Source organism: Marmota marmota, unplaced genomic scaffold, assembly GCF_001458135.2.
Source record: "Marmota marmota marmota unplaced genomic scaffold, marMar, whole genome shotgun sequence".
NCBI classification, from domain to species: domain Eukaryota; kingdom Metazoa; phylum Chordata; class Mammalia; order Rodentia; family Sciuridae; genus Marmota; species Marmota marmota.
The window spans coordinates 2,983,437-3,005,115 of NW_026000169.1; the positions used below are offsets into that span (position 1 = coordinate 2,983,437).

A 21,679-nucleotide genomic window follows, 5' to 3' on the forward strand; every position below is an offset into this window, starting at 1 on the left:
AATCACTGATTTACTTCCCATCTCTATAGATTTGCCTATTCTGAACAAATCATATAACTGAAGTCATTTAGTATGTAGTCTTTTGTGACTGATTTCTTTCTCTCAATGTATTTTCAAGATTAATCTGTGTTGTAGCATATGTCATTATTTTTTTTTTCCTTGTAAGACTGCATAATTTTCCATTGTATGGACATACTACATTTTTATTTATCTATTCATTGGTTTCTGGATATTTAGGTTTCTCAATTTTGGGTTATTATGGGTAATGCTGCTTGCTATAAGCATTTGTAGGTAAGTTTTTGTATGGACTTAATCTTTTTGTTTCTTTTGGGTGATTCCTAGGAGTAAGAACTGCAGAGTCATATGGCAACTCTGTGTTTATCATGGTGAGGAACTGCCTGTTTTTCAAAGCAGCTGTACCATTTTACAGTCCCACCAGTATTGTTTAAAGGTTCAAATTTTTCTACATCCTTTCCAGAATTCAGAATTCTCTTTTGTTACAGCTATCCTGGTATGTGTTATCTCATTGTGGTTTTGATTTGCATTTTCCTGATGACATATGGTGTTCAGCATCTTTTTCATGTTTATTCCTTATAGAGTATTCACTTACTGAGCTATTTTGTAGACAAGTCTATTCAAGACCTTTGTTTGGTTTTAAATTGGTCTATTTAGTTTGTGGATATGGGTGTGTGGATACATACATACATACACACATATATACATTTTATATATGTCTCTTACCAATATAGAATTTGCAAATGTTTTCTCCCATTGTGTGAATTGTCTTCACTTTCTTCTTAAAAAATATTTAAAATTTTTAATTGACAATGTCTTTTTTGATGGTAAATGCCTTGTTAACATTAAAAACTTCTGTTAATTTATAGTTAGGCTTGATTCACATATAATCTTTCCTTATATGTTCTTTAATTCTTCCTTTATGTCTTTTCCATCCCCTTCTGTTTTCATTTTTACACTTTTTTTTTCTAATTTTCTTCATCTGCTTTTGTATTCTCCTGTATCTCCTTTAGGTTCTATATATCTCACGTGGAGAATGAAAACTGGTCTTTTTATTTCTGTTTTTTTTTTTTTTTTCCTAGTAAATTAATGTTCTAGTATGAACTGTTCACATTGTCACTCTTTTTTGGGGGGTACCAGGGATTGAACCCCCCCAGGGTGGCTTAACCACTGATCCATACCCCCAGCCCTTTTATATTTTGTTTTGATACAGGGACTCCTTAAGTTGCTTAGGGCCTCACCCCCCCAAGTCCCTGGTATTGGTATTACAGGGGTGCGCCACTGCACCCAGTACTACGTTGTCACTTTTGTATTATGTAAATCTATTAAATATGAAAATCAGTACACAGCAAGGATTAATTTTTTGGTTTGTTATTTCAAAATCATATGATGTAAGCTTTTATTCATTTATCAATTTGTACTATCAGTTTGTAGTAAGTCAATAATTAGGTGACTTCTGTTTAAATTATTAAACTCGTTTCTTTTTCTTTTTTTTAAAGATTCAAAATGGATAGTATAGAAGAACCTCAGAAAAAAGTCTTCAAAGCTCGGAAAACAATGAGAGTGAGTGATCGTCAACAACTTGAAGCTGTGTACAAAGTCAAAGAAGAACTGTTAAAAACTGATGTCAAGCTATTAAATGGCAACCATGAAAATGGAGATTTGGACCCAACCTCACCTTTGGAAAATATAGATTATATTAAAGATAAGGAGGAAGTGAATGGTATTGAAGAGATTTGTTTTGATCCTGAAGAAAGTAAAACAGAATGGAAAGAAATGTCCTGTATCCTAAATGTTAATGTAAAAAACAAGCAGGATGATAATTTAAGTTGTGAACCTTTGTCTCCTAAGAATATAACTCCTGAATCAGCCTCTAAACTGACCACTGAACCAGCTTCTGGTGATCCAGCCACTGTAGATCCAGACTCTGAAGAACTAGCCTCTATAGATCCTGCCTCTGGTGATCCATCTGCTGATCCCTCCTCTGCTGATCCCTCCTCTGCTGATCCCTCCTCTGCTGATCCTTCCTCTAGGGAGCCTGTCTCTGGTGATCTTAGCTCTGGTGATTCCACTTCTGGTGAACCGGTTTCTACTCAAGTGATTTCTGGTGAGCCAGTTTCTGGTGAACCAGTTTCTGGCGAAACTGCCTCTGGTGAAATAGGTTCTGGTGATCCTGCTTCTGATAATTCAGCCTCTGGTGATCTAGCTCCTGGTGAACTATCTTCTGGTGATCCTGCTTGTAGCGAATTTTCCTATGATGATCTGGTTTCTGGTGATCTGGCCTCTGGTAAACTGGCCTCTGGTGAATTGGCCTCTGAACTGACTTCTGAATCAACCTTTGAAGCCACCTTTGAACCAAGTTCTGTACCAGTTTGTGAACCAATTACTGAAACTGACAATACAGGGCAGAGTAGCAAAAAAAGATGATGATGAAAAGTTAGATCAAATTCAGTGTAAAGATTCATTTGATCAGGAAAAAAAAGGTGATAGTAATATTGGTGGCAGTGAAGAAGCTGCAGAAACAGATAATACAATTATTTGTTCAGATCTACTTCATGAAAACGAAAAGAAGGTAGAGGAAGATCCTATTACAGAGCTTGCTTTAGGAGAAGAGGCTATATCCAGCAGTATGGAAATTGACCATGGTGAAAAGAATGAAGATGAAAATTCTACAGACCTTGTAGAAAGCATTCATGAAAATGTTAAAAAAGACGACAAAAATGAGAATATCTTAGAAAGTGCAGATTCTATGGAGACAGATGAAATCATCCCTATTTTGGAAAAACTTGCTCCTGCTGAAGATGAACTTACTTGCTTTTCTAAAACTTCTCTCCTTTCAAATGATGAGACAAATCCAGATTTGGAGGAGAAAATGGAAGGTTCTTTTGGATCTCCATCTAAACAAGAAAGTAGTGAGAGTTTACCAAAAGAAGCCTTTTTGGTCCTCTCTGATGAAGAGGATATTCCATGTGAAAAAGAGGAGTCTGAAGTTATATCGCAAAATGAGACACGCTCGCCAGGTTAGCAGATTATATAAGTTTTAAAGATTTTTATTAGCTTTTGCAACTGTTTGATAAAACATTCTGGTAAAATTTTAAGTTTATATGAGTTTCAGAGGACGTTGAGAATGGTGGTGACTCTATAGAAGGATCTCTTAATGTATTCTTCACAGAATTCATAATTATGAAATGCTCTCTCTGTGAGCAACATCATGGTAAATTCTGGAAAAGGGTATAGATAGGTAGAAAATATAGCCTATTCACAAGTGACTTCTAGTCTAGGAACAGAGATAAGATGGACCAATATACCACTTTGAAAATCTAAATCAGTACATAATTGATCAAAGTCCTAGCAATTGTTTCTGGGTATCACTTAATGAACAAATTACAATCTAACAGCCTACTAGTTTATTTCCTTCAATTGTAACATCATGTTTTCAATTATTCTTCCCAATAAAATCTTATTTTTAAATATATATATTTTTTTGACCAGGCAACAATACTACCATTGTTCGAAGCCAAAACCCTTGAAACTCGATTATCCATTCAATAAAGACTTTTTACTCATTTGTTTCCTCAGCCCTCTTGATTCTACCCAAGCTACTCTCTTCCTTTTATCTTCTGAATGATCTCCTTCCCTTTCATGAGGTTCCTGTTACTTTTAGCTTAATTCCAAATTACTTATCAAAAGTGATAGAAACTTCATGATTTGATCAACACCTACATTTTCCATCTGGTAAAACATTCTTTTTTTTTTTTTTTTAAGGCTAATTGCTTTTGTGATCAAACTCTTGGAAGCATTATTCCTATATAAAACATTAATCTCCCTCAGACTACCATGAATACCTTTCTGTTCCTATAGTATGACATTCTCTTAGAGATCTCAGGAGGAATCTTGTTCAATAAAACAGAATGTCAGCTAGAAAACCTTTGTTTAAAGTGAAAACAGGGAGGTAAGACTAGTAGACAAAGAGGAAAACTTTAATATTATATCATTTTAGGTTTTGGAGGTAGAGATTTTTTTTTTTTTTTTGGTCATTATAAGATGACTTCATTTCCAAAGAACTTATGTAGAGAGGTTAGGTAGGCTCTTCTTGGTTCTAAGGATTTAAAGATACCCCCAAGATACAGATAAGAATTAAATCACAGACCAAGGCTGTAAATACAGTGATAATGTTAAATTGGTTTTCTGGGAGGGTAGAGGAGGGTAACTTTATGAGTGTACAGATGAGTTCAAGGAAGCCTTGCCTTTTGTTGTATGCATACCATAGGTTTTACTCCTTGTAATAGCAGTATCATCTTCTTACTCAGGTGAGAAAATTTGGAACCATTTTTTTTTCCTCTCCCATATCTCAGATACAATCCATTAGGAAATCCTGTTGGTACTGTCTTTGGAATGGGTCTGAAGTCCAGCCCATAACTGTTATCACCCCTGCTCTGAGCCACCAACATCAGGCTATAATGTTGCCTGGTACACCGTAAGTGCTCAGTAAATATTTGTAAAGTAAATGAATAATTGATAATGTCAGAGAAGCTTATCATGGGGGACCTTGGTTACAATGCTAAAAGCATTATGATGGCAATAGAGGGGCTCTTGAAGAGTTTCAAGCATAATTTATATTTTGGAAAGATAATAGGCAATAGTGTGGTGAAATTTATTAATCCATTCAGTAGGTATTTATACAAAATACAGCACTGGGACAACTCTTTCAGAAAGCATTATGGTAGTCTTTGTAAAGAAAAAAAATCAGCAATTATAGCTTGTAATTTAATGAATCTGTACATTTTATCTATGTCAAAATCTTGATGTTGGAGACCATCCATATAGTGCTGTTAAATTCAAAGAATGAAAAATAAGCCATCACGTTGCATACTTTAAAATTTCAGTGTTGGGTTTATTTTTTTGTTATTTGCCTTTAGAGTGTAATCTGATTCTATGCTTTTAGTTGGGTATGTTTTAATGGCAGATTTCATTTCTTAGCTAGTAACTGAACTTTAATTTTGTGTCTTCCCCTACCCTCTCTGATTTTGTTTATTGTGAGTTTAAGTAGTTTTTTCATTGGTTCTTAAACTACACTCTTTGTATGGCAGCAGACTCTCCTACATGTCATGTTGGTGTGTACCCGCTGAGGCGTTACTTGCATCAATTTCTTTGTTTTTGACTAATTTTTAATGTCATCAAAACACAAAATGATAAACTGAGGTACCAAAGTCTGACTTCAGTTCCCTTTCCAGCTACTGACGTTTATGTGGTATACTAATAGGAAAACAATACAAACCTGTCATTTTTAGGCACTTGTTTAGCACGTTTGTTGTAAATGCAGCAGTTATAATGTGTGTGACCAGCATCGAAAAATAGTGAAAGATGTTAGAAAGCAAATAGAAGAGCTATTTTGATTTTACAAAAATAAGAGAAAACTAACAATATATTGCAGGTGTACCTTAATAGGTCTGGAGATACTGTTGAATTGTTGCATAGTACTATTCAATAGCTGTTATTAAATCATTAAAATCATAGTCTGTTTAAGACCACTAGCAAAATAAAGATTTCTCTCTCTGGAAAAGTTTTTGATTTCTGTCTTGCTGGGCCTCTTCCTAGTTCCCAGGGAAGTGACGTTGATACTTATATTGTTAACTCCAAGGATATTTTTCTTTGTCTTTCCTTTTTATTCTTGGATGGCCTCTTAATGATGGCCCTTCAAACTTCAGACTCTCCTAAGCTTTTGGGCTACTGTGTTCATCCCACCCACCTCTTTTTGATCCTTTTATTTCTTGTGGAGAAATAGGAAGATAGCACTTCTCCACTCCCTTTCTTTTCCCCCCCTCCCTTTTCATTTGATCTTTAAGATAAACTAAATAAACTATGAATGCCAAAGAATTAAAAAAAAAAAAAACGTAGATGAACACAAAATGAATAGAATTTGGAGTTTCCTTCTCTTTTTGCTTTAGGTTAGTAATGATAGAATTGGCATGATTTAGCCAGTTAAAATTTACTAATAATTTGTTGTCACTGTTGTATTAAGCTTAAATTCTTTTTGTCTCAACTCCATTTATATTTAGCTATTTATTATGTAATTAGCATTTCTTTGTGAAGCCTTGTAGTCATATACAGTGGTGCATAAATTACAACTGGAAGTTTTCTGTATTAAGGGAAATGATGAAAGGGGATTTGGGAAGAAAATTTAGAAAAATTTAGGAGTAGAATAGCTTCTGGACATTAGTTGGAGTTGAGTGATAAGATTATATAATCTCAGAGTGATTATAAATGGAGAAGAGAGCAGATGTAAGAACTGAGCTTTTGACACAGTGTCTAGAGATTAGGGAGAACCAGCAAAAGAGACCAAGAAAGAATAGCTGTTATAGGAAGAAAATTTAAAAGAGATTTTAGTATTCTAGAAGTGTGGCCTATGGGTCCCATGTGTTTTTTAAGTTAAGTTTTACTGGAACATGGCCAGGGCTGTTTATATATTGTGTATTTTTTATTGCTGATTCCTGAAAAGTAAGTAGTTGTATCAGAGTCCAAGTGACCCCAAGACTGAAAATATTTTTTTGGCCATTTACAAAAATAATTTGTAGACCTCTGATCAAAGGCAATAGTTTTGTCCATTGTTTCCTTGAAATGAGGTTCTATAAAATATAGTTCTGATAATGGGAAACTAAATCCCCTAATGTAAATTCTATACCTTAATTCCTAACATACTTTTTTTCATCTTAATTTACTGAAACCTTACTAAAGATAATAGTTATCAGATAAGTATTTAACATTCAATTTATCTTAGCTCTTTGTCAGAGTGTTTACTGTTACCAAAATCACAAGATCTGGTCCCTTCCTATAATAACCTTACTATCTAGTATGGTTAAAAAGATTATAGAGCTGTGTTCATGGAACATGCAACTAAGAGAACTTTCCCACTCATGATGAGGCTTTACTGAAGCAAACTGGAAGAATTATAAGAGAAACATGTCCATAGGACAAGTTCTAAAAATACTTTCTTAACTTAAATACTATATTTGGATGAATTTTAGAAGCCCTAGGAAACTGTTGCAATTTGGTATAAAATTTTATACAAGGGCCTTTGATTATTAAAATGTTTGAAAAAAGGCCACTTCCAGTTCTCTAAAGACCCTGTGGACAAAACTGTTAAATGAAAGATGAGCCTTACCCTTCTTTTAAAAATCTGTTGGCCTGGCATAGTTGTGCATGTCTTGTGATCCCAACATCTTGGGGAAGATGAGGCAGGAGGATCACAAGTTGAAGACCATCCTCATAATGAGATTGTCTCAAAAAGACTGGAAATGTGCTCAATGGTAGATTGCCCCTGGGTTCAATCCCCATTCCTGCCCCCTCCCCCACCAAATCTGTTAATACCATTTTTCTCACCCAAGTTCTTTCTTTGACACATAATTCTAGCATAAAGTTTAATCCTATTAATCTATTCTGAAATGCCAGTGAATGTTTCTGGTAATATCTTATGGGCATATCTGGAAAAAGGGAATTGGGTGATAGGAGGAAATTTTTGAGTAAAGTAAAAGAATCTCAATTTAAAACTTACATATATAAGAGGAGAGAGCACTAATGTATACATAAAAGAGGAAGACCAAACAATGCCAGTTTAATTCTGTGTTCTAGATTCTCTAGCTTCTAGTTATCCTAATTGGTTGGAGCCATAGCTAATTTTGTGCCTTTGGTGATGTGAAGATTTGCCAAATGAAGACTATGTAATTAAACCTTTTATCTCAATTACTTTGTGTCTTTGAAAACTCTAATGCCTAGAAAGCTTAGGAGAAATTACCAGCCCTTAGAATTAAAAATCAGGAAGATTTGGAAAAATATAGAGAAAAAATGTGTTGTAATGGGTTTGTAATCCATCTACAAGAATGCAAAAAACAAATTTTTATTTCACTGAAATGAGCTGAGAGAAGAGATCCTAAAACATTTATAATAAACAAAGGGTAGCAAAGGGAAAATCAATTTTTTACTACTCATTAAAGTTCAAAAATAGTTTTAGTGGTATTTATGTACAGTATTACCTTTAGTGAGACCCTGCTTTAATGAGGAAAAAAATTTTTTGAGCTTTAATAAGTTCATTAATGATCCTCATCTTTGTTTACTTTCACCTAAAAGGTATTTTTTAAATGTTTTAACCTTGACTTCTACCATTAAGACTGTCGTGATTAAAACTCTGATTTTTTGAAGAAGTCTCGTCATACTCTTTTATAATGCTTATATACATTGTGATTGCTTATTTAATTTTAGTTGTAGAATATGATAAAGCATGATATGTTTTATTAAAGCCACCAAAGGACCATTTCAGTAAAGTCAGGGGAAAAGAAGTCCAAAATAGTGATTTATTTTTCTCCTTTATTTCCCACTTAAGTTAGTTGAGTATACATAGATTGACCAAAGGTGGTTTCTGGTACCTCTTGGATTTTATTTGTTGTTAACACAATATAATTGTATAAACATTGTTAGCAATATTTTTTGATAGCACTATTTGTTACATTTTATATGCCTCTTTTGAAAATTACTTAACCTTCCCAAACATTACTTTCCTCACCTGTATGATGGCAAAAATACTGCTTATAGTATAGGATTATATTGAAGCTATGACTAATACATGTCAAGCACCAAGCTTGGTTGCTGACATTGCTATCAAATATAATAGTACCATTTCTCAGTAAAGTTTTTAAAAAAATTATAATAAGGATAGCCTTTCCATTTCATTGTTTATGAACTATCCTGTAACCATTAAAATAACTTAATGATTCTACCTTTCTTGTAAAAATATTAGTTGTTTTGACTTTACCTATCAGTAGTTTCTAATATTTTTTGTGATTTTTAGGGAAATCTCAAATTATTTAGTTTTAATAGTAGCAAAGGAATCTAAATGTTTTACAGTAGTTTTCAGATTTTATTAATGTTATTGGTGATGGGAAATACTGAGTAAGTTTACTTGTTTTAAAATCTGTACTTTTTTTTTCAGGTAGAGTTTATTTTGTATTGTAGAACAATTGAATGTGGACTTGGTCATTTACTTCTATCAGTATGTGTTATAATTTTATTCCCAAAATTTTACTGAATACTTAATAAAAAATATAAATGGGCTGTTATGAATTCCAATAGAAACAAAATTTTCTTTTCTACTTTTGTTCCAGCAGAAATAGAAAGTAATGAAAAGGACAGCAAACCTGAGGAAGAAGAGCAAGTGATAGATGAAGAAGATGAAAGACCTTCTGAGAAAAGTATGAATGTACAAATAAACTTGAACTACTTTGAAAAATAATAATTCATTGTTTCTGATTTTAAGAAACGTGTAATATTATTTTTTTGCCCATGACATGATTGTAAATTTTTGTAATTTAAGTAAGACATAGTGAATCTATTTTGGTGATGACTAACTCAAGAATCTTTGAATGTATTATTTCATACTTGAATGTAGTATTTACATTTTTAATAGTTCCACAAAAAAGATTTAAGCGTACAACTTGAGTTAGTATCATTCATTGTTTCAAAAGAAAAGATATAGGCTTACAACTTAAGGTAGCATCTGTGTGTCTTGAGGGAAATTGTTTTAGATTAAGTTGAGACAATCTAAATAATTAAATAATTCGATGATATTAGTATACTTTTAAGTCTTCATTTTCTTAAGCTTCATGGGAAGGGAAGTGATGGGATGAGGTTTCTAGAAAGATTACTGAACTAGATACCAGGAAACCTGGGTTCTATAATTCTTCCTGCCATGTTGCTCTCCATGTATGACTCTGGGCAAGTTATTTCTATATAATATATAAAGTTATAGAACAGAAATGTATTTTAAAAATAGGCATACTCATTATGGGTATAGAGTAAGGAGGAGAGGCTTTGGATAATCATATAAGAGTATTTGCCTTAAAGGGTGGAATTTTAGTGTTTTCATTTTTTTAGATATTGAAAAATAAACTCAACAAAATTTGCTTATGAAATCATGAATGTTAACAGTATTTGAAGTAGGAATTTTCTATGTGAAGATCTTTAATATCTGTTCTTTACAAATGTACCTTTATAATGACATTAATTTTTATATATTTGAAATTCATTAGGATATATTAAAAATAACTATTACAATATTATTTTCCTAAGGCCAATGATTAAGAATTTTTCTTATGTTTACTGAAGAGGATGAATTACATAATTCGAGCTGTGTGAAATTGATAGAATTTGGCATGAGAATGAATACTGTATTTTTCCAGAGAATTCATTTCACTGTGAAATATAGCAAAGGGAATAAATGTAAAATGACTTCTACCTTCTTCATGACACAGTTGTTAGGTAGTTTTCCATATTAATATGAAAATTTCAAGGAAAGAGTGTTTTGTGTTTACAGTATCCATGTTTAGTTTATCCATTAGAAAGTTCTTATTTAGCATAGTGAAACTCATTTCAAGTTTAAAGCTAGAAGCTACATACCTGCTTTTCTGATCTCAAAACAATTCATAAAATAATTGGTTGAGAATGCTATTGTGATAAAAACAGTATTTTGCTGCAAATGGAAAAGGCTTTAGTTCTGTAATAAAAACAGTTGACTCATCATTGTGTTTTTGTTCTCAGATGAATGTTCTAGAAGAAAACGTTCTAAATCAGAGGACATGGACAATGTACAGTCCAAACGTCGTCGATATATTGAAGAAGAATATGAAGCAGAATTTCAAGTAAAGATTACAGCCAAAGGAGACATTAACCAGAAGCTTCAAAAGGTATTGTAAATAATAAACCATATTGAATAAAAAGTACCACTGTCTTTATTCTAGATTTTTTACATTATAGCATTGTGTGTTTTAGTTATACATCCAGTTTATCATAGAAACAGAGAACTTGAAGAAAGTGGTTATGGAGTTTATGATTTTGCTTGATAATTCCTTCTGACTGACCACATGATTTTTTTAAGAGATGGTAGTGATTATCAAAATGAAAGGTAGGGATATGATGAATTTCTTTATTTGTTTTGTAACAAAACTGAATAATGTTCGAGATTTTCTTTTTTCCCATATTGAAATTAATTTTATACTGAAAAGGAAACAAGAGTTTTTTGTATTAATATTTTAATCTTTATAATATGCTTGTTTGGTGGTTATAGGTCTATACTTACTAAAATCTTTGTCATGTATGTTAAGATTAATATTAAGAATGATTGGGAGAGACCTATAGAAGGACTGTGGAAAGGGAATATATAAAGATTTTGGAAACCTCCCCCTAGATCTGTTATGACAGAGATAGAAATAATGAAAATATTGAGTACTTTCTGTATTTTTCAAAATATGTTCATAAACCTTTATAACAAGTGCATTTTGTAGAGAGGTGTATGAAATTCAGATAATACTATTTTTTCCAGATCTCTCTCTCTCATATTCATTCATATCTATCTATCTATCTATCTAGATAGTGAAATTATAAATCACAGTTATTCCTCTAAGATACAGTACAAATAACTATAATTTCCAGAAAGAGGCAATGAAAGAAAGTGATAGTGGTATCTTTGTCTCCAGTTTCTTTTTCTTTGGCCTATATAATAATAATAATACTAAAGATAAATGCATGATACATTGTGGAACCAACCCAGATGCCCTTCAGTAGATGAATGGATAGGGAAATTTTGGTATATATACACAATAGAACATTACTCAACATTAAAAGAATAAAATCATAGCATTTATAGGTAAATGGATGGAGTCAGAGAATATAATGCTAAGTGAAATAAGCCAATCCCCAAAAACCAAAGGCCTGATGTTTTCTTTGATAGGAGGATGCTGACTCATAATGGTGATGGGAGGGGTAGCATGGGAGGGGTAGCATGGGAGGAATGGAGGAATTTTAAATACGGCAAAGGGAAGGGAGGGGAAGGATGAGGGCAACAGAATAGGAATGATGGTGGAATAAGTTAGACATCATTACCCTATGTACATGTACGAACACACTAATGGTGTGAAAATACTTATTGTACAATCCGTGAGTTGAAAAATTGTGCTGCATATGTGTAATATAAAATGAATTACATTGTGCCATTGTGTATAACAAATTAGAATAAATAATAATAATAATAAAAAGAATAAATAAAATATTAAAAAAAAAAGATAGATGCATGAAAGAAGTTTAAAAACTTACATGTTCACTGGGAGTTTACTCCTTTAGAATAGTGCCAACTCAGGTATCGCAGTGTCCTTTTTGTTGTGGGTCCATAATGATTTAATGTGGGAATTTTGAACACATTTAGCAGAGTTTTATAGAATATGATGTTGAATTATTATTCCTAGTATATATCACAGAAATATCAATCTGTAAGAACTAGAATTTTTTTCTTTTCTTTTTTTTTTTTTTTCCAAAGAGATAATAAGAATTGAACTCAGGCTTTGTGCATGCCTGTTAAGTGCTTTACCACTGAGCTACATCCCCAGCCCTAGACTATACAGTTTTTAAACTGATCTTTAACTAGTTTTCAGTAAGTGGTTTGAGCATGGTAATGGGATATGAGAAGAAAATGCTCAACTTTCATTTTCAAGATTTCACCCTCTAGAAATTTTCTATTTTTAGTATATGCCCCCCCCATTAGGTAGATACTTTATATATATGGAAGTAGAGAATTTCATTAGATAGCATTGATTTGCGGATTTTATTCATTAAATTAGTTAAGCATGTTTTATTCTAATTAGCTAATACATTATTATTAGTACTTTCATTGTTCTGGGCTTGTTGAATTGCCTTTGTGTAACAAAGGAATATGTATTTCTTTAGGTGATACAATGGTTGCTGGAAGAAAAATTGTGTGCATTACAGTGTGCTGTATTTGATAAGACTTTGGCAGAACTCAAGACACGAGTAGAAAAGATTGAATGTAACAAAAGGCATAAAACAGTTCTTACTGAACTCCAGGTTTGTATGCTGACTTTAATTATATCATCATTTTTATAATTTGTCTTCTGAAATATATATTTGAAGTTGACTATTTTATTCAACTTACATTTGTTCTTTTAAATTCTAAATATAAGAAATAAAAGTCTGTATTACTTTGCTAGGGCTTCTGTGAAAACAGTACCATAAATTGGGTGACTTTATCAACGGTAATGTATAACCTCACATGTAATGTGTAACATTCTATTCTGGAGGATAGAAGTCCTTTCCTCTGGTTTTTGTTGGCTTGCTAACAGTCTTTAATGTTGCTTGTCTTGTAGTGGCATTACCTCAGTCTCTGGCTGTATCTTTTCATGGTAAACATACATCTCTGTATGTTTGTCCAAATTTCCCTCTTTTTAAAGACACCAGTTGTATTAAATAGGGGTCCTCCCCACTTCAGTTAGACTTTATCTTAACTAATTTTCTCTGCAGTGACCCTGAGTTTCTAGAGGTTCAGACTTTAATGTAGGGGGAGTTCCTTTAGTTAAACCATAGTTTAACTCAGAGACTCAAAAATTATCTAACTTGTTTTTTTTAACTTTTAATTTTTTTGTCATTGAGGAAAGGCTAGCATCTAGCATGCCATAATATATACTAATTATTTGTAGAGTATTCTTTCTATGTTCTGTGTGGATCTTATGTTTTAATGTATTAGTTTACTAATCTATATCCATTAATAATTAATAATTACTACTTTTGGCTTCTGGTAAGTGAAATGAATACATGAAATGCTATAGTAGTTTGTATCATTCCAAAGCTAAGAAATTAGAAATTTTAATCAGTATATTCATTCTGTCATAAGTAAAAATATGGTTTCTATTATCCTATTGTAAGTGTGAGCATAGTCTAAAGAATTTTGATTTGTAAACCACAGGGCCTTATCTTACAAATGAGGGAGAAGTGATCCCTGAAAGTTAAATCTCTTTTTCAGTTAAAAATCAATCAGAAGTCTCATGGTTGCAGCTAAATATGAGTAAAATTTAGATGTGTTATAACTTCTAGGCTAAAAGTTATTTCCTTGGTTTCATACTGGATTTTTTGTTTGTTTTGTGTAAGACTTTAGTAGTAATAATCTTTATTATTAACTAGTAATGAAGTCTTTGTGATAATTTTTTAATGGATCATTTAGAGCAATAGTCCTGGTTTTTTACCTTTATCAGTTTTTTCTATAGAAATAGTATGGTCTAATTATTAAACTCCATTTTGCTTGTTGAGAATTTTGAATTAAAACTGAAAATATGTGAAGATTTAAAATAATTCTCAGAAGTCCCCTGGTTGCAGTTATTTTGTGTTTTTAAAACCTTAGTTTTTAATTTCTTTCTTGTTCATTTAAGGTGCAAGTCCAAATCTCTTAATGTTTTTTTGCAGTTCAGTGTTTCTTTGTAGCCTCAGACTCATTGAATATTTCCAACACCAAACCATTTTCTCCACAAATGCATTCCCTTTCTCATTGTTCTTCTTGGTGACAGTTTTTTAATTCTTAGGAAAAGTTTGAAGGAACATCTTCCCATTATGGTTCTTATTGGCAGTCCTTCAGTTCTTGGAAGCCAACTCCTCTTTGTCATTTTACGTATACATTGAATTGCCAAATTTCCAGTTTTTATTTCCTAAAAGATCTGTGTCTCTGTTACTATATTTAGGTGTGGCTACTCAACATTCAAAAACCAACACTCGGGGAGATGAGAGTTAGTAGGAAAGAAATCAGTTTTATTCAAGGGAATAAGGGAATAATACAAGGTAATAAGGTAGAAGGGCTATTGTTATCATAGTCTATCAAGAACTTAGGGACACAAAGCACTTTCATAGGAAGGGAAAGAAGGAGCAAAGGATAATGGGCAGAAGACTTATATGCACTGAGTCCTACATCCAGGCTCAATCAATATCTCTGTCATTCAGCGTGTTTTTTTCATTGTTTTTCTGCCAGAACATCCTTGGGATAGTAATCCACCTTTATCTCCTAGGCTAGTCACTATAATTTGGGACAGGGGAACAAATATTATTTTTCCTCCAAGCTAAACATTATTCTACTTAAACAAAAAATTGTTTTATAGTTGTAGGTGGACAGCATGTCTTTATTTTGTTTATTTTTATGTGGTGCTGAGGATCGATCCCAGTGCCGCACAAGTGCTCTGCCGCTGAGTTACATACAGCCCCAGCCCATATTATTCCACTTTTAATTAAACAAGATTAACAGTTCATTGGCCCATATTTTGATGTTATCTGAAGACCATTAGATGTTCTTGGTTCTGTAAATCTAGAGTAAATTTACTGATTAGTTAAGTTTTAGGATTCATGTCTTTTTAGTACCTTTCCCAGGAATGGCTAACCTTGTAGTTGATCATTAAGATACAAAAAGCATCTTTTGCTGGAGAATAGGGGAGATAGCAAAAAGCAATATTTTGAACTTACTGGATAACTTCAGAGGTGTCACCTACACCCAAGCCAGCAGGAGACAAATAATGTATTGCTGTGTGACCACCAAAATTCACAATTTTTAAAGTTAACTAAAAGCAAGTGAAAATAGAGGTTTTATTTGGTTTTTCCTTTAGTAAACTGTCATTTTCTATTAGGCCATAAGTAGTAAATTCCTTGATAGATTACTAGTTTTTGAGTTTTGGCTGGTACTTCCAAAACATTATGCTAGTCTTTCTAAAATACTGCTTTCTTCACTTTTTGGTGTCATCATTTTCCTCAATTGTGTACCACTCAATGTAGTATTCATTTGATTTTTAATCTCAATCTCATAGTTTTTGATCCAATTTTCTTAATACTCACCCATTGCTTTACTGTCCTGAGAATGTTAATGTCCATAGAATTTTTATTTCAAGTTTTCAACTTCATAGTTTTTGCTGGGTATGATGGCAAACGGCTGAATCCCAGCAACTCTGGAGGCTGAGGTAGGAGGATCGCAAGTTCCAGAGTAGCTTCAGCAACTTAGTGAGGCCCTGTGCAACTTAGTGAGACCCTGTCTTAAAATTTAAAATAAAATAAAATAAAATGGGCTGGGATGTAGCTCAGTGGTAAAGCACCCATGGGTTCAATCCCCAGTACCAAAAAGCAAACTCCACTTCATGATTTCCCTTATTCAATCACCCTTAATGATCTGCCCTCACCATGCTATTTTATTAAATGTTAACTTTAGTTGTCATCTCTTTCTGTGTTTTCATAATATTAAGCTTTTTTATAGAATTAAAATTCATATGATAAAACCCCTATTTCAAAGTGTACAATCATTGGGATATAGTATATTCACATCATCGTATCCATCTCTAGGTCCAAATCATTTTGTCAGCTTACAACAAAACTTTGTGCCCATTAAACAGGTACTTCTCATTTCCCCTGCCCCTAATCTGCTTTCTGCCCCTAAGCACTAATCTGTTTTCTATCACTATTGATATATCTATTTTGTATATTTTATATGAGAGAATCATATAGTATGTGACCTTTGTATCTGTCTTCTTTCACTTAGGATAATATTTTCCTAATATAATGTTGCAGTATACATCAGTGTTTTATCCCTTTTTATGACTAAATGATTTCCCATTATATGGAGATATATATGTACACACACACACACACACACACACACATAATATTAGCAACTCTGAAAATCAAATTTTTTTCCTCCTTCCTAGGTTTTGTTTTATTTATTATTGTGAGTTACTGTTTGTTTATTAACTTGTTGAAACTAACTTTCCAACTGCTTAGAAAATATGTATTAGTTGTATATGGCCACTGAAGTCTGTATTTCATTATCTTAGGGGTCAGGTGGTATTTTGACAGTTACCCTTCAGTGCTTAGTGGAACCATTAATAACTTGCTTTTTTGAACATGCCTGAAATTTTACTATCAATTTATTTTCAATCTAAAGGCCAGACAAAGGTGAAAGCTTAGAATCCTTTCAGACCTCCTCTGAACTCTGCATCCTACTTTGGGCATATGTATGGTTTTTTATATTTCCTCTTATATCCAAGAGCTCTTAACCTTTTCTCCCACCCTCTTTCAAAAAGTTATTATCACATATTAATAGTGGATCACTGGAAACATTTTCACTTACATTGAGAATGAGAAAAGGATTGGTAACATATGTTACTGTTTAGAGCTTTATTGGAAGTCTTTGGGCAATGCAATGAGACAGGAAAAAGAAATAAGTAACTTGGTTAAAATAGGAACCTGGTGGAATTAACTTGGTAAACTATTGGATGAAGAAGGAAATTTAGAAACTACTTGATATAAGGACAACATAGTTTTCCTATACATTAGTAATAACTGATTAAAAAATATGAAGAAAAGGTTTCACATATAGTAGTTATTTCATGAAAGTACTTAAAAATAAACCTAAAAAAATATTCAAGATTCTGTTGAAGAAAACAGTAAAAGAAAACATGAGTGAGTTGTGATACACCAAGTTCATAGATAGCTAGCAGTGCTTGGTTCTTCGCAAATCAGCATGCAAATTCAAAATTTCAACCTGATTTCTTAGGGAAATGGAAAAGCTGTTAATATTTCATTGGTTATGGCTTAGAAAAATATCATTTTAAGTAGTTTTAACTGAAAATAGCTACTTTACTATTCCTTTTGATCCCTTCTCTGATCAACGAAGTGAACCTAGGTGGCCTAATTAATGCAGGGGACAATTTTGAATAATAGATAACATGTCTGTTTGTTCACTAGCTTTTTAAAAAGTACTGTGTTTTATTATTAGGCCAAACTAAATGCACAATTAACTCTTTTTAGACAGTTGTTTTCTAAAAGGTTGCTTGGTAAAATATGCAAGGAAATTACCATTTATGTGACTCCCAGCAGTTGGTGTGCCCTATATTTAAACAACTACCATTGTTTCATTACACAAAAAAAGTATATGTATACCTAAGAAAGAATTCAAGAAAAAATGAAATAAAATTAATAACCAAAGACTATAATATGCTGGGTGCAGTGGTACATACTTATAGTCCCAGCTACTTAGGAGCTTAAGCAGGAGGATCACTAGAGCCCACCCAGGAGATTGATAACAGCCTGGGCTACATATTGAGGATCCCCCCCAAAAACCATAAAGTACATAATAATAGAATATTACTTTGCTAAATTTACAAATATGAATTTTTATACATTTTGAAAGTTTCACAGAGTACTTGCCAAAATAGATACCCTAGTCTTAGACACATTGTCAGATATTTTGAATTGTAATAATAATAAAAAGGAATTGTTCAGTTTTCTATATAATAATAAACGTCTGCTCTTTAATTTCCTTTTTATATTGTCAGAAGACAGTAAATCAGTGTCTATATTTTTATTTTTTTCACTCTACTACCAATATAATTTTCTAATAATTTTTTAAATAATTTGAATACTACAGATACAGATACATTTAAGAATTTGAGTACATATTACATGTATGAAAGCAAAGTCTTTCTTTCTCTTTACTTTCTCTTTACCTTCTCCCCCACTTTCTTCCATTTGTGGCTTATAGAGGTAACCACTTTTAACTTTGGCATGTGTTTCTATACTTTTTCCATCTATATGACATATATAAATGATTTGCTTTCATGTTTTAGTAAAAATAGAATAATAATAGTTTACATACTATAGTTTATGGAATGTCCACTCAGATAACCTGACTAAAGAAAAAAAAAATGAAAGCTATTTTGCATAATTTGGGGTAAATACTTTCCAACATATATGCTTAGAAAAAAATTACTTGAAATATTTTAAGAAATATTTAGAAAGGCAAATCCACATTAAGGATATGAAATCAGACAGCGTGTTCCTAGCTTTAATAATATTCATAAATAAGTCCTGAAGAGAGGCACCTTTGAGAGTCAGGGATAATTAATTGTCTAGACCTTATTTGTAGACCATAAGATTTGAGATTTCCTTTATAAGTGACCACTTTTTGAAAGAAACCTTCAAAGTAAATAGCACTGTTTAATGATATGAATGCCTTTATATTGGATAAAAAAATTCTTATACAGCCCTCATGATCCTAGAAGTTAATTTTAATATTCTTGAAAGTGTCTTGAGTATAAAATGCCAGCATTAGCAGCAACAGCAAAAACAGATACAAATGAATACCACATCTATGTCTTAGTGAAAGGCTGAAAGGAATTACTCCCAAATACTCATGTGGTGATATAACTGATCAACCAACCTACCCACCCATCTTCCTTCCTTCCTCTCATGTTCTCTTCCTTCCTCCCTTTCTTTCTTTTTTTCTTTCATGCCCTGCCCCCCCCCATATTTCTTTTGGATATATATTTGGGAAAAATATGTAATAAGGCAATTTTATAAGCAGAACAAACAATAATTAATGTTAATACTAACAAGGTAACATCATCAGATTTTTAAACATTAATAGAATGTAAATTGTTTCCAAGAGCAAATATGAGCCCTCATCTAAACTGCTATTGAAAGTATCAATTAATAAAGCCTTTCTAAAAAACATTTAGACAAAATTCTTAAGAATATATTCTAGCCCCCCCAATTCCACTTTTGTATGTTCTAAAGAAATAGTCTGAAGTGAGAATGAAATTATTAGTGTATTTGATAATGACAGAACATTGAGAAACCTTCAACCTACCCAGTGGAAAAGAGCATGTGGTTCAGTACACTGTACATATATCCAAGTAGTTTTGGCAAGGGATCTTTTATGACTCACATATATGCCCAGAATGTCATTCTCAGTAAGTAAATTGCATATGGTTGCAACTGTGTTGAAAAATAACACAAAGCACAAGGTTTTCTGTTTGGAAACATACTGGTGTGTGAGCAAACACCCCTAGTTCTGAGTGTAAACCAATTAATCTTCTAATGAAGAGTATTTGCATCTGGTTCAGGGTTCACTAGTTTTCATATAATTATCTGTATTTTTCAAGTATGTATTTTACAATCAGCTTGCTTTACTTTGCTCTTAACTGTCTTACTGAGGTTCCTGTTATCTGTGGGTTTTGTTTTTTTGTTGTTATTGTTGTATATGCATGGGTTCTTTTTTATGGCATATTGCCACTTGATTTCTTTTTATTTTTGTTTTCTTTCAGGCCAAGATAGCCAGGTTAACCAAACGCTTTGGAGCAGCCAAAGAAGATCTTAAGAAAAGACAAGAAGTAAGAGTTTCATTCTTGCGTAAATACTGCTTAGCTCCAAGTGGTAATCTCAGGAAATGCTGAGTTGGGATGAAACTTTTTCTTTTCTACCAGTATTAAATTTGTTTTTTAAGCTATACATTATGTTATTTCTGAAGCTGAAGCTCTAATACTAATAAACTCTTTCAATATTGTGATATGTCAAATTTTATGTTAATTTGTCCGATGATATAGCATTCCTAAAGCTGTATTTTCTATTGTTAAAATTACTTTGCCTTTTTTAAACATTCTTGTTTTAGTTTTTTATCATTTTCCCTGAAGTATTTTAGTATTCCACTTCCTCTAGTAACTCTTCTTATCTTCCCCTTGTAGTCATCTGTTATATTATTATTGTAAAATATTGAGTCATTTTGTTGCCATAAACACTTTGAATATTTTTTTGAGTAGACAGTTAAGTCTAAACATCATTAGCATAGTATTTGTCCACTATAGTCTGGCTTTTACTTTTTGTTGTTTCCTTTATTATTTATTTATTTATTATCCCATTTTCTTTATTAACTTTTTTTTGGGGGGGGGGGTTCCAGGGATTGAACTCAGGGTCACCTGACCACTGAGCCACATCCCCAGTCCTATTTTTTATATTTTTATTTAGAGACAGGGTCTCATTGAGTTGCTTCATGCCTCATTTTTTGCTGAGGCTGGCTTTGAACTCTCTGTCCTCCTGCCTCAGCCTCCCAAGCCACTGGAATTACAGGTGAATGCCACCGTGCCTGGCTAGTTCTTTTGATCTTTATTTTAAAAAAACCAACTCTTATTTTGATTGACTTTTTCTATTCTCTATTTCATATACTTCCGCACATTTCATTTAATTCTACTTAATCTTCATTCTTTATTTCCTGCTTCTAATTATTGTTCTTCCAATTCTTTGAAGTGTTAGGTTGGTTTTTTTTCTTTTTTTTTTAATCTGAGATACTTCTTGTATTTACTGCTGTTCCCTTCCCTGCTTTCACTTCATAAACTTTGTTCTGTTATGTTTTCACTTGTCTCAAGATATTTTTACTTTATCATGATTTCTTCTTTTACCTATTGGGTTTTCAAAGAATGTGTTTAATTTCCATGTATTTGTGACTTTCCTATTGGCCTTCTGCTGTTGATGACAGGTTTTATTCCATTGTGACCAGAATAGATTTTTAGCATGATTTCATTCTTCTTAAGTTTGTTTAGACTTGTTTTGTGACTTTTAACATGTTCTTAAGAATGTTCCGTGTGCATTTAAGAAGAATGTGTTTTCTGTTGTTGTAAGATATAGTGTTCTGTATGTGTTCATTAGGTCCAGTTGTTCACTAGTATATTAAGTCCTATTACCTTATTAGTTTTTTGTTTAGATGTTATATACATTATTAAAATTTCCACTATTACTGTGTGGCCATCTACTTTCAGTTCTTTCAGTGTTTGATGTTATTTGAGGGCTCTGATGTTAGGAGCATATATACTTAAATGATTGTTTTACCTGATGAATTGACCCTTTTATCATTATATAATGACTTTCGTTACCTGTTTTGACAGTGCTGACTTAAAGTGTTAAGTTCAGCCACCCTATTTTCATTACCAGTTGCACAAAATAATTGTTTCCTCTGTTTTCACTTTCATCCTTGTATATG

General features: G+C 32.4%; 1 protein-coding gene across 1 annotated transcript in view; it reads left to right on the forward strand.

Moving 5' to 3' along the window:
* Positions 1–21,679, forward strand: part of LOC107152686 (activating transcription factor 7 interacting protein) — an 86,465-nt gene that overhangs the window by 30,949 nt on the left and 33,837 nt on the right. Inside the window, 6 exon segments of the mRNA XM_048787209.1 lie at positions 1,515–2,435; positions 2,437–3,035; positions 9,171–9,257; positions 10,603–10,748; positions 12,781–12,918; positions 19,974–20,039. Of these exon segments, the coding sequence (XP_048643166.1) occupies positions 1,522–2,435; positions 2,437–3,035; positions 9,171–9,257; positions 10,603–10,748; positions 12,781–12,918; positions 19,974–20,039 (1,950 nt within the window). The 5' untranslated portion in view covers positions 1,515–1,521.